Genomic DNA, 13,470 nt, shown 5'->3' with positions numbered 1-13,470 from the left:
GACGGGGCAAAGTTTTCTCTGCTGCTTTATCACGCTGCTATAGGGAAGTCATTGTCACTACAAAAGACTTGTCCAGGCATCCGCAAGGTCCTAAACACCTTAAAGTGCACTGTGCAGAACAAAACAAAACCCACAGAATTTTGAGATAGTACCCCAGGGTAGAACAAAACATGATATATATATATATATATATATATATATATATATATATATATATATATATATATATATATATATATATATATATACATATAAATATATATATGTGTGTGTGTGTGTATATATGTCCATCCAGGGACATAGCCTATATATATATTTTTTAAATTACTGCAAAAGTCATTAAATTAATCAGTGAAGTCAGTGACCTGCAGACATTTTGGGGGGCAGGTGCTCAAGTTAAAAAAGGGCACCCCTCTCTCTTAATTTATAAAATAAATAAATAAATAAATAAATAAAGCGATATTAAAGCGGATTAATAGTGCGGTGCCCCTGGGTGACCACACTTGAAGTGCCCACCCCTTCCAATTTACATTTAAGATAATAATAAGTAGTTTACAAAGTTAATCCCATGTCATTTTCCACCTACTGGTTGGATTTACATCATTATTTGCACTGATGGTCTACAGGGAGTGTCCCTACAGTACACTCCAGAGCAACCAGAATGTCAAATTATGGTTCTATTGTGAATCAGGACTGGAGCCTTTTAAATAAAGCCTCATTATAGGTGGAAATATCAAAAGGTTGCGTTTTCTAAAGCATTGGGCCCTGGCCATTCAGAAGTATTCAGGTAATAACAAGTCAGACAAAAGCTGGGAAAAACCTTGAAACATTTTATTTTTAAATTTCTTCAAAGCTCCTGTTTCAAGTCACTGTTGTTCCTTGTTGTTTCCTCTTTTGTGGGCTTTTCCCCCCTCTCTCGCTCTGTCGCTCAACAACATCGATGAGCCTTACATACATCCTACAATGTTTAACTTGTAAATATACAGAAAAAAAAAAAAATTAAGATGTTCTAGAAATGTGAAAGTCAAACCTTCATAAGTGCATGGTCAACTTGATTAAAAGATGTAGTCCAAGGTGAGTTCAAAGTAAAGTACATCTCCAAAGTATCCTCTGCGTTTGGATGCTTGTTAGTCTTTTGTGTGGCACTGTTAAGTGGGTGAACTCGATGGGAGGAGAAGAGGCGTCCTTGCTTGACTGGTGTCGAGGTTACTGGGAAGGGGGGGGGTGTCTAGGTGCTGGAGCATTCCTCAGTTTTGGGGCGAGGTGAGATTTACCTGGCTACCCTATTTACCCCTCTGCTTAATTGTTAATTTCAAACGACCCAGTCTCAAAGTGATACTCCTATTTAATTTTTTTTCAGGGATCTGGCATGAAACTGGCATGAAAAGAATGCCTATAGGGGGTGCTACGGGCAATGTTTTAGATTTTAGATGGCCATAACTCACACATGATTGCTCCAATGGCCTCCAAACTTGGAGAGTGCGTTTATGGAGACCTGACTGAGTGCAGTGGTGAATTTTAACTTAAAGGAATTGACAGAAGGGCACCACCAGTTGGCCTGCCCTCGTGCCAAAATCAAACACACCTACACTTTAGCCAGTGTCAGTTCAGTTGTACCTCCATCTAACAATATACGTTTCCAGACTCCAATTGCGATAATTGACTGCGATGTAGTAGGGATGTCTAGTTGGACTACCTTTTGAAAGTCGTTTTGGTTTGACAAGCTTTTTTTTTTTTTGAGTGGTTAAGATATGTAGTTACTACTTTTCATTGGAAAGCAGCTAGTGGTTTTGTAAACTACAGTTTTAAAGTAGTTTCACCCCCCAACAACCCACTGTCATTTCATAACGTCTGTGACTATATAGGAAATGTGTGGTCATATGTCCATCAGTAATAGAAGAACCTTTTCTAGACTTTTTTCCAATTACAATACTTCTCCAGACCTGGGGCCAAATGTATAAACCATGCATACACACGAAAAGTGTTCTGCGCCACGTTCCACGCAGGGTTCTGAACGTATACAAATCCACAGGCTGTGAGAACATGTGTACCGGTACACATCTCTCACACCATACGTACTGTACGCCGTCTTCTGAGTCCGACTAGTGTGATGTTGCGAGTTGGCATTGTAATCTAGTAACAAACAAAAACTTGACATTGCGATGCGTGAGTGGTTAACCGTTTTTTTTTGGGACAAGCCTTAAGTTCATTTCATCTCGAGTAAATGCTTTTCACCATGCATTATAATTATGACATTTACATGAAACAAATAAACACATGAACTTTGTATAAATGCAGATGATCATCCTGTATTATTTTGGAGTAAGACAGGCTGTTACAACATAATATACTGTATATAAAGGCTGTGCCAAACTATATTCCGTCTACCTGGCTCGGAACTCACTGCGTTCACTGCTTTAGCTACTTTCTCCATCCAGATTGTTTCATTTTGTTGGTCATGCCAGAGGCTTGGCTTCCAAACAATGTGAGTCTTCTTGTTTCCACTTGTTAAACCAGTGCTTCCGTTTCGCAATCTGTGAAATTTCACTTCTTTCTCTTTGAGAAAGAAGGAACTCCCGCACACTGTCTCCAAATGCAAATAAAAGTTTAATAAGTCAATAGAAGAATAACGTTTCGGTCATCACGACCTTCATCAGATTCATTTGAATCTGATGAAGGTCGTGATGACCGAAACCTTATTCTTCTATTGACTTATTAAACTTTTATTTGCATTTGAAGACAGTGTGCGGGAGTTCCTTCTTTCTCACTGTGTCGGGTTTTGCCCTTCTCCGACGCACCTGTCGCGTAGGTGTGCGAAAGCCTTTTCCCCTCAACTTCTTTCTCTTTCACTTCTGCCATTTTTCCTCAGACTAAACAAAATGCTGTGATTTTATGCAAAGCAGGCAATTGGGGGTGTGTTGGAAGCCATTTATGGTAAATTGGGGGCATGGCCAGCGGGCTCGTGCACGTGCGCACAATTTCAGAATGATTGAGCTTCATGAGGAAGGAACGCGTGGGAACATACGTACGTGTTTTTTTTTTTTATATAAATGTGGTGAAAAGACTGCATTATGCATGTTTCCTGTTTTGTGCGTACGCAGATTTCTACACCTAAATATACACAGTTTGACACATTTGACCCCCGGAAATGACCGAATACACTTCCCATACTTTTCTGGACCTGTGCAAGAACCCATGAAAGAGAGGGGCAAAAATCCCCCTAATCATTCTTGCTGCACCAAATCATCAGTTTCTGGAAATATGCTGACAAGTGCAGTTATTACAATAACCTTTGTGTTACACTTGTGAATGTGTAAATGAGCCCTAGCCTAGAATACATGAAGTAAAAGAACAGCTAGGTGGACTGTGAATTGGGAATGGGTGACTAGAAAGGGATTAGCCTTGGTGGCCGGATACTGGTCATAGATACTTTGCTACATGGGCATCGCCTGGTGGTTGTTTGGGTCTGTGGCGGGAGGCGGAGCCTGGTCTTGGCTCGCAGAGCTGGGTGCCAGTCTGTGGTAGAGCTCCTGCACTGTGCCCAGTGTCTCGTCCATGTCCTCTGGGTACCGCGTCTGCAGTTCTTCGTTGGCAACGTAGTGGGTGTCGGAGAACTCGGAGAAATAGCGACCCACTTCCGGGTGGCCAATCTCCAGGGGGGCGGAGTGAGGCTCCAGGTTCTCTGGAGAACAACAGGACAAGTGCGATGTCAAGAAATGTCTCACTTACAAAGTATGAACTGAAATGAAAAGAGTGAAACAGGGGGCACTTGTGCCGTCTAATGTTCTCCTTTAAACACCATGATATCTATCGATCTAAAAGGGGCACTGATGATGTCATCAGTGATGTCATTCATCAGTGATGTCATAAGCGCAAGTGAGCCTGCCCAGCGGTCGAGCTGCAGGGCGGGCCAGCCTAGAAATCGAGCCTAGAAATCAAGCGCACGAGATGCCTAGTATCAAAAATGACCAGTTATGCTAATGAGGAACTACATTTTATGAATGCATAATAATGTGTGATATATCATGAATTCATATGGACACTGTACAGTATCTTATAACATAGCCCTAGCAGTATCAAAGAAAATGCTCTCATTAATATGCAAATATATGTGAAGTGTCTGTCTACAATAGACAGACATACACATAACCATGACAACAATGTTCTGCATACCAGACAGACAGGGAGATTAATTTGTCCAGTCTGCAATTAGATTGCTTAATTTGCACATACAATTATGTAGCCTCTTATGCCTGTATAATAATTTGGTGTTTTCCACTAATGAGCGTATTTTCATTTATTTGTGTGTGTGTGTGTGTGTGTGTGTGTGTGTGTGTGTGTGTGTGTGTGTGTGTGTGTGAACCTACTGACTCACTCTTGTCTGGCACATTTTCTTTTATTGTATTTGTTTGTATAGCTGCCTGCAGATAGCAGGGTGATGTGTTATGCGTTTCCCTAAGGGGCATGAAATATTTGAAATGAAATTGAGCTGCTCCAGTCCACGATAAGATACACAGTAATGCTTACACTGCATCTGGACTCGTCTCCCAAATAAACAGCAAAGTTATGCTTAGAAAGTTTGCTTACAACAAATGCAACTCTGGCAACATTACAGCTGTATGCATCAGATACTATAAAAGGTCTGAGAATCTCCTCTCAGTGGTTCTCATTGTTGTCGACTTGTGAAAATAAAGCAATGCCTACTTGGAATGCTTTCCTGCGAGAGTAAACACGGAAGGGCAAATAAACTCTTGAAGACAAGTGATGATTTATTTATATTCAGGCTACTTGACTTGATTTATTGCTTGAAGCTGCAACCATTCATTATTTCGCAAAGGCATTTATCAAAGATTTATAATAAAGAGTATTGAAGACAAGAGTCAAAACTGCTGGTGCTTTTTTGACAACAGCGCTGCTGCCATTTTGGCCTGAAAAAAACACTGGTTGCACCAATGGGAAAATGGCACAGAACCATGACAGCCAATCAGAGGAGTCTTCTTCAGGCCAAAATGGCAGATATGCTATGTGGTGATGTTGCAATGGAACAAGATATTAACCTTTGGTTCTTATCAATGCAAGTGCTTTGACAATAATACTACATTTACATATTACATACATGTGTTTTAATCTCACAACCGCATGGCCCACAGGTTGGGAACAAATACTCTAGAACAATATTCACCATAAGGACAGTACTGTAAATATTACCATGTGTGTGTGTATTATCCGTACCCTGTGCTGCATAGCGGCATGTGCCGTCCTGCACCAGGACGTTGTAGAAGGGCTGATTGGCCCCACTGGACAGCTGGTGGACCCTCATGGTGGTAATCCACTCCTGGCTCATGGTGCACTTGGGGTCCCAGCCGTAGATCACACAGTTATAACCTGACCTAGAGAAAGAGTAGATCACAGTTATAACCTGACCTAGAGGAGGAGTAGATCACAGTTATAACCTGACCTAGAGGAGGAGTAGATCACACAGTTATAGCCTGACCTAGAGGAAGAGTAGATCACAGTTATAACCTGACCTAGAGGAAGAGTAGATCACACAGTTATAACCTGACCTAGAGGAAGAGTAGATCACACAGTTATAACTTGACCTAGAGGGGGAGTAGATCAGTTATAACCTGACCTAGAGGAAGAGTAGATCACACAGTTATAACCTGACCTAGAGGAAGAGTAGATCACACAGTTATAACCTGACCTAGAGGAAGAGTAGATCACACAGTTATAACCTGACCTAGAGGAATAGTAGATCACACAGTTATAACCTGACCTAGAGGAAGAGTAGATCACACAGTTATAACCTGAGACCTGACCTAGAGGAGGAGTATATCATAGTTATAACCTGACCTAGAGGAAGAGTAGATCACACAGGTATAACCTGACTTAGAGGAGTAGATCACACAGTTATAACCTGACCTAGAGGAGGAGTAGATCACAGTTATAACCTGACCTAGAGGAGTAGATCACAGTTATAACCTGACCTAGAGGAGGAGTAGATCACAGTTATAACCTGACCTAGAGGAGTAGATCACAGTTATAACCTGACCTAGAGGAAGAGTAGATCACACAGTTATAACCTGAACTAGAGAGGGAGTAGATCACAGTTATAACCTGACCTACAGGAGGAGTAGATCAGTTATAACCTGACCTAGAGGAGGAGTAGATCACAGTTATAACCTGACCTAGAGGAGTAGTAGATCACAGTTATAACCTGGCCTAGAGGAAGAGTAGATCACAATTATAACCTGACCTAGAGGAAGAGTAGATCACACAGTTATAACCTGACCTAGAGGAGTAGATCAGTTATAACCTGACCTAGAGGAAGAGTAGATCACACAGTTATAACTTGACCTAGAGAGGGAGTAGATCACAGTTATAACCTGACCTACAGGAGGAGTAGATCAGTTATAACCTGACCTAGAGGAGGAGTAGATCACAGTTATAACCTGACCTAGAGGAGTAGTAGATCACAGTTATAACCTGGCCTAGAGGAAGAGTAGATCACAATTATAACCTGACCTAGAGGAAGAGTAGATCACACAGTTATAACCTGACCTAGAGGAGTAGATCAGTTATAACCTGACCTAGAGGAGGAGTAGATCACACAGTTATAACCTGACCTAGAGGTGGAGTAGATCACACAGTTATAACCTGACCTAGAGGAAGAGTAGATCACACAGTTATAACCTGACCTAGAGGAGTAGATCAGTTATAACCTGACCTAGAGGAAGAGTAGATCACAATTATAACCTGACCTAGAGGAAGAGTAGATCACACAGTTATAACCTGACCTAGAGGAGTAGATCAGTTATAACCTGACCTAGAGGAGGAGTAGATCACACAGTTATAACCTGACCTAGAGGTGGAGTAGATCACACAGTTATAACCTGACCTAGAGGAAGAGTAGATCACACAGTTATAACCTGACCTAGAGGGGGAGTAGATCACACAGTTATAACCTGACCTAGAGGAGGAATAGATCACACAGTTATAACCTGACCTAGAGGAAGAGTAGATCACACAGTTATAACCTGACCTAGAGGAGGAATAGATCACACAGTTATAACCTGACCTAGAGGAGAAGTAGAAAGAATGGATAGATGGTTGGCTGGAGGACAGAGCGTTCTAACGTATCTGCGTCAGTGTGACCCACCGCTTGTGTTTCATGATGAGGCCTACAGAGTACTGGACCTCCAGGTGTTCTGCGGCACTGCGCCTCTTGACCTCGGGCTCCACAGGGTGCTTCTTGTGCTGGATGTGCTCCAGCGTGTGCTGCACCAGGTAGCCCACCGCTCCGTGCTGGGACGGATCCAACGCCTGAATGTGCTGCAGGATGTCCAGCACCTGGGATGGACCACAAACATCAAAGGATCAAAGAGTTTGGTGAAGTCTGTCTGGAGGTGTATTAGTGTTGAATGCTTTATTATAAAAATGATTGTGTTAATGATGACAGACTGATGGGGTGGAATCACTTTGTTTATCCTCTTCAGGAAGGCTAAATGACAATGGCAGCAGTAACAATACCACTGGGTTGTTCATGGTAATTATACCAAAGTATTGTATATTGATCAATTAAATATGTCAAAGTAACATGTAAAACTGTGTTAAACTGTTTAAGATTACATGTTATTTTGACATATTCAATAAGTTAAACACGTAAACATCTCGTCTCCCACAAATGACGCAGGCACCACTTGGGCCAAAAGTACAATTTATAGTGATGCTCTTAGGCTAATCAGTGCAAGTTTCACAATGCCAGAGTGAAACTTTAATCAGCAGCGTCTGAAATAGTGTGTATGATGCACAAACAATTAAACAAAGACAGCAGCGCCCCTCATAGGTCAATCAGTGTAATGACAAGGCCATAAAAGAGCAATGACTCGCAACATTCCCTGATGTTTTGTCAAAATCCAATCAGTGGCGTCCATACTGAGCATGGCAGGCCGATGTATAATCCCTCCTCCTTTCATCATGGGAGGGGGGGAAGCCTATAAAGATGCATGGTGCTGCAGTCAGTGCTGAATTTCTCTCTTCAGGTTGGGCTGTGGCTTCACCTTCTCTGGCCAGATGCCCAGGTGGAAGTAGAGGCGAGCCTGCAGCAGCAGGTACTGGACGTTGTCTGGGTTGATGGTGAGGTAGAGGTCCAGTGAGTCTCTCAGTAGCTGGTAGGATTTCTCATTGCCCTCTCTGAAAGAAACCACCAAGCAATTCAACCAGAAAGCCCAATGTATCCATTGATTTAATTCAAGCAACCATCACATCCAATCATTTGATTCTAGCACTTCTCAAACATGAAACAATGCAAAGCTCTGCCTAGTCTAGTTAGTTGATAAAGACATCACAGTGGTTAGCATAGCATAGAATAGCATAGCATCTTTAGTTACCGCCATGTATTGAACTGCAATTGAAGGTTAAGTGCAATTTCCAGGAGATAACAGAGGAATTTAACAGTGTTGTGTGTGGCAGCATTACGTTAAACAAGCGGAAAAGGTGTGTCTTGTCTGAATCTTGAATCTTGAACAACAGAAACTGCTACCGTTGCCGGAAATCCGGTAATTTTACGGGAATTCGTGTGAGAAAGGGGGCTATAGACGAATACAAACTGGTGTTAACGTTTGATGTGAACGGTCCTTGAAAGTGCAAAAGTCATAGCTTGCTTCTGAGAAAAAAGGATAACAGTTTACCGGCCCACGAGACTAATACATTGATTATGTTGATTAATACGTAATATTAATCAACATATATCAGCCCAGACCCTCTTCTATCAACCCCATCCATCCTCCACCGACCCCCACCCATCATCCAACCATTCACACATCAGCCAGAGCTATCGGTGACTGTTTGGTGTTCCACCCTCCCCAGCCCTTACCCTCGCTTGCCGATGTTGAGCAGGTTTCCCACCATCCTGAGCAGCACCTCGGTGGTGCTGATGGCAGTGTAGTAGTCTGCCGTCACCTGGTGGCCGATGAGGTACTCGCACTCCTTGGCAGTCAGCTGCTTGCCTTTACCGAAGGCATCAATGTAGACAAAGTCATAGATGTCCTCACTGCTGCAGGGAGAAGGTTCAATGTGTAAATGTAACGCGCAGACAACAAAACTCCAATGATGTCGTGTTTGATTCACCTGATCCAGCCTCTTGGTATTAGCCAACTATAGATGAGCGGATATAGAATTTTGAATAGCTGGTTCAAGATAGACATGAACATTCAAGCTCAGCTCTTCCCCTGAAGTGACGCTAAAAGTCCCTGAGCACTAGGTGTCCCCCCCCCCCCCAAAAAATCGATTCATAAGAATCGCGATTCTTATCTTCCAAGATTCTGAATGGATTCACAACTCCCAATAATGTATTTTTTTTTTCTTACTTTAACTCATTTTTCTTGAAGTCACTGAGCTGAGAAATACTGTTTTTATTTGTGCAGGTTTAGCGTGAATAAATGTTACCTGTTGTCTTAGGTTTGCCTTTCTGTGTGTACTGTTCACATTATTGCAATCAGTTTAAAAAAAAAACACTTTATTCTGCTTTCATGCCATAATTTGCTACACCACCTTTCTTCGCACGCAGTGGACCGGAGTAGATCCTGAAATCTACTGAATCGAGAATTGAGTTTGAATCAAAACCTGACCCCCCCCCCCCCGCCAGGAATCTGACTCGAATCGTGAGATACCCAAAGAGTCACACCCCCTACTGAGCACCGCATGAATGACACCGCCAACTCCAAGGATCGTGTTTAGTGGGACGTAAGCCGCATTCATTACAAAGCGTACCCTCTTGTTTCCTGGCACCAGCGCAGTAGGAAATGGTTGGGGAAGTTGACAGGATCCAGCGGAACACCCAGCTTCCTGGCCAAAGTCATGTAGAGGACAGAGAGGCTTATGGGAATGCCTGTACGGCGTAGTAGCACCTAGATCAGAAACAACACTGCCTGGTCATTTGATCCATACTGTCTATTTTAAAATCAATGAAAATAGTCGGGGGGGAAATGGTAGGAAAGCTTGAGGTTTAGAAATTGGCAAAGTTCTCGGGGAGAGAGATCTACCTGGTGGACGTAAGAGTTCAGAGGGTTGTAGTAATCAAACTCGTTGCCCTTGTATTGAAGCTGCTCATATAAGACAGAATTGAGGGCACACACCACCTGTCTCTGGAGCTCAAATTCCTCTACGACAAAACAGTCCCCTACATCGTAGAAAAGAAAACAGAATTTCATAAGAACATCGGCTGAGGGGGGGAAATGTGAATCTTATGCGGCTGACATATCTGCCCAAATACACATATTTTGATTGATTTTCTCAGAACGCACTGGCTGGGAGAAGAAGAAGAAGCTCAAGCAGAGGAGCCTCAAACACAGACAAAGCAGACTTTTTTTTTTATCGTCAGTTACTTGCTGGAGTTGAAAGCCCACCTTGAGCAGCCCTCAGGCTGGGGTGGGACGGGTTCTTGATTCTCAGCATCTTCTTCACCTTGTCTGCGATCTCGTCCAGCTGGGCCGATATGCCGTCCAGGGTGACATCTGCCAACGGGTTACAATACTGGTCCACCAGCACAGCACCTTTGAATAAGAGAGGAGACCAAGAGAGAATATACAAAACATGTTCATTTCAGATTTGAAATGACAAAATGTCTGCAAAGATGCATAATGGAATACAGGACAAAAACATTTCAACAGGCGAGCATCGTCTCATCCTTGTAGCAAGGTGGAACTAGGAACACAAGTCAGGTTGTGTATCGGGTGTAGATTGGGTGCGGAACTGCTCTACTCTGGTGTATTTTGTATCGTACGAAGTATTGCATTGTGTTTGTGCGGTTAATGGGATGTTGTTCTTCCTAGCGGCAGTTGTCCTAGGCGTTGGTCCCGGGGGTCGAGGGTTGCGCCACGACTGGCGAGCCTGCCGGCGCAGCTGGCGTGCAGCTCCCCGGAAACGTGACACGATGCAGCTGACGCAAACAGCGCAAGTATAATATAATGTAGATGGGGAGATAACAGGACAGCGAGTGAAAGCTATTACCAAGTATATATGCACTACATTCTCTCCTTGGGCTAACTTGTGGTCATTGTAATCCTAGTGAAATAGCACACAATTTACTCATTTTGCTGGGGACTCCCCTGTGACCCCCTCGTCAAGCTGACGTTCGAGTATATGGGTCTAGCTGCCGCATGAGACAGAGAGAGGGGAAGAGAGCATGTCCCTCCCTGTTTGTTTATGTGCACAATTATGCACAAATAAATAAATAAATAAATAAATATATATATATATATATATATATATATATATATATATATATATATATATATATATATATATATATATATTTATATACTGTATATATATAGTTCCACGGCATATGTACGCTACAATCTGACACATAGAAAACAGAAGTAAATGGAAAATGAATAGACACGGTGCACCTGCACTAATGCCTCACCTTCTAGAGCCAACTGCTGCTCCGCAGGCTTCTCCAGAAATGTCTTCAAACTCCGCAGGATGTTCTGCTGCCGCAGGAAGTAGAGGATCTTCTTTGCATAGTACTTCAATGTCAAGCTTTTCCTAGGGCAGAGGACAGGTGGAGAGGGGGATGAAGAATTGGAGGGAAACATGAATGGAGGTCCACGGGCGAAAGAGTGGCAGCCAAAAAAAAAAGAGCTTTCATAATCACAAAGGGCCTCAGAGAGGATTAACACGACCAATTAATTAATGAATTTTTGCCAAATGTGGTATGCTGCGGCCAGCACTGTCTCCCGCTGAGGTACGGACTCACCTCTTATCCGAATTGAGTATGAAGAGGAGCTCGTCTTCACAGAAGTGCTCTGGTGCTCCAAGCGACTCGATCTCTGCAAAGCTATCTCCCAGCACCTGGCCAACGCAAGGCTGCGTTACAGATCTCTGGGTTAGTTCGAACACACCAAGCTCACACTTTCTAATGCATACACATGCAAACACACTTACACCAGATCAGCCAATTGTTCACAAAGTTAGATGATGATAACGATGCACTGACTGTATAATGCATCTCTTGGGAGAGGAAAACCACAATCTTGACATAGTGACAAATGCTGTTGTCCTAAACATCAAGCAATCACGTAAACTTAACTTGAATAATGCATGTGAATGGATTTGTCATTTATTTAGCATTATTTTAAGTTACTATGGCACCAGCCAAATCTAATGCATATGGTAATGTAATAATGATTTAAGTGGATTACTCACAACCTCTGTGAAGAATCTCTTGGAGATTGATTCCACTGTCCTTCTTATTTGTATACCAACTCTATGGCGTGTTCTGTATTCTCTTAGCCAGTCGCAACACTCATTCTGACGGTAATACTTCTGCAATCTTGGCCATCTGTTAAAAGCAGTAAATGGTAAATATAGTCAGTCACAATCCATGAGTGAATGAATGAATGAATGTGAAAGTTCCATAATTAATTTAACGACCCCTTGACTAAAACAGTAATACATATTACAGTCTATCAAATCAGTTAATTTGTTTACTGCAGACTGGTCTTCTCTTTGTACAGGGAAAAGCAATCAGCAGAGTAATGTGGCACACACAGCCAAGTGAGTCAGGGGGAGGGCTTTGGTTTTGGCAAGAGCTCCCCTATCTTGCAGTTCTCGGGTTATTCAACCATTATTCAACACATTCAAGGTTACACAACTTCCTTTTCGGCCATACCGAGCAAAATCAAGTTTGAGCTGCGACTTGTGAAGCTTTTTCTAGATTGACATGCTTCTGTCTGCAGAGGAGAGCTTCTCTCTGGCCTGCGCGATGATGGATTTGGTGCATCAGCAGAACGTCAACCGTTTGACAGCTGGGATTTAGCAGTAAACGAACCAACGGAGGTCGAGGAGCGATTTTAGTCTGAACTGAAAACTGCATTAACAGACAGGGGAAGCTCTTTCTGAAGAGAAGTAACGAAAACACCAAGTCAAAACTCCGAAGACGTACTGTAAAAAACATCATACAGCACCTGAGTTTGTACTGGTGTCCCCAGACCTTTCCCCTTCCATGGCAGACGTCGTGTAGCCGCTTGCAGCTGCATGAAACGTTAGAGATGTCGACATGTTTGAGGACAGGGAAGCACAAAATGTGTTCGAGCAACTCAGCCGGCAGGTCCGTCAATTTTTTAGTTTGGAGCTCCGAAATAACCCCGTTTAGATTGAGATGCCCCTCTCCGGACGTCGCCATCTTTACTGTTTACCCCGATTACCTCATTCTCCAGGCCCCGCCCCTTTATGGCGCAGGGGGCCGAACTTGGGGCGGGGCAGACGAGGCATAGCGCATTTGATTGGTTGGTCGGGCAAAGAGGAAGGAAAAAGCTGTGCTGCATTCACGGCTCCTCGGGTTAGTAGACAAGTAACCCAAATGTGTGAAACGAGTGAAAATAGAAACATATGGCAAATTTAATGATTATTTACAATGGACAACAACCAATAACTTGCCGTTATTAACTTTAACAGATGTATCAC

At 42.9% G+C, this 13,470-nt stretch overlaps 1 protein-coding gene across 1 annotated transcript; it reads right to left on the bottom strand.

Moving 5' to 3' along the window:
* Positions 1-2,839: 2,839 nt before the first annotated feature.
* fbxo21 (F-box protein 21) lies at positions 2,840-13,189 on the bottom strand (the record flags this gene model as incomplete). Its single annotated transcript, XM_083643909.1, has 12 exons — positions 2,840-3,682; positions 5,233-5,390; positions 7,160-7,350; positions 8,061-8,193; positions 8,876-9,055; positions 9,772-9,908; positions 10,044-10,180; positions 10,407-10,553; positions 11,429-11,550; positions 11,762-11,871; positions 12,211-12,346; positions 12,972-13,189. 12 exons carry the CDS (start codon positions 13,187-13,189, stop codon positions 3,435-3,437), a joined length of 1,917 nt encoding a protein of 638 aa, XP_083500035.1. The 3' UTR covers positions 2,840-3,434.
* Positions 13,190-13,470: the final 281 nt, after the last annotated feature.

Source organism: Poromitra crassiceps, assembly GCF_964638095.1.
Source record: "Poromitra crassiceps genome assembly, chromosome: 10".
NCBI classification, from domain to species: domain Eukaryota; kingdom Metazoa; phylum Chordata; class Actinopteri; order Beryciformes; family Melamphaidae; genus Poromitra; species Poromitra crassiceps.
Note: the sequence above shows the minus strand (reverse complement) of the source record. Positions and strands in the feature narration are given on the sequence as shown.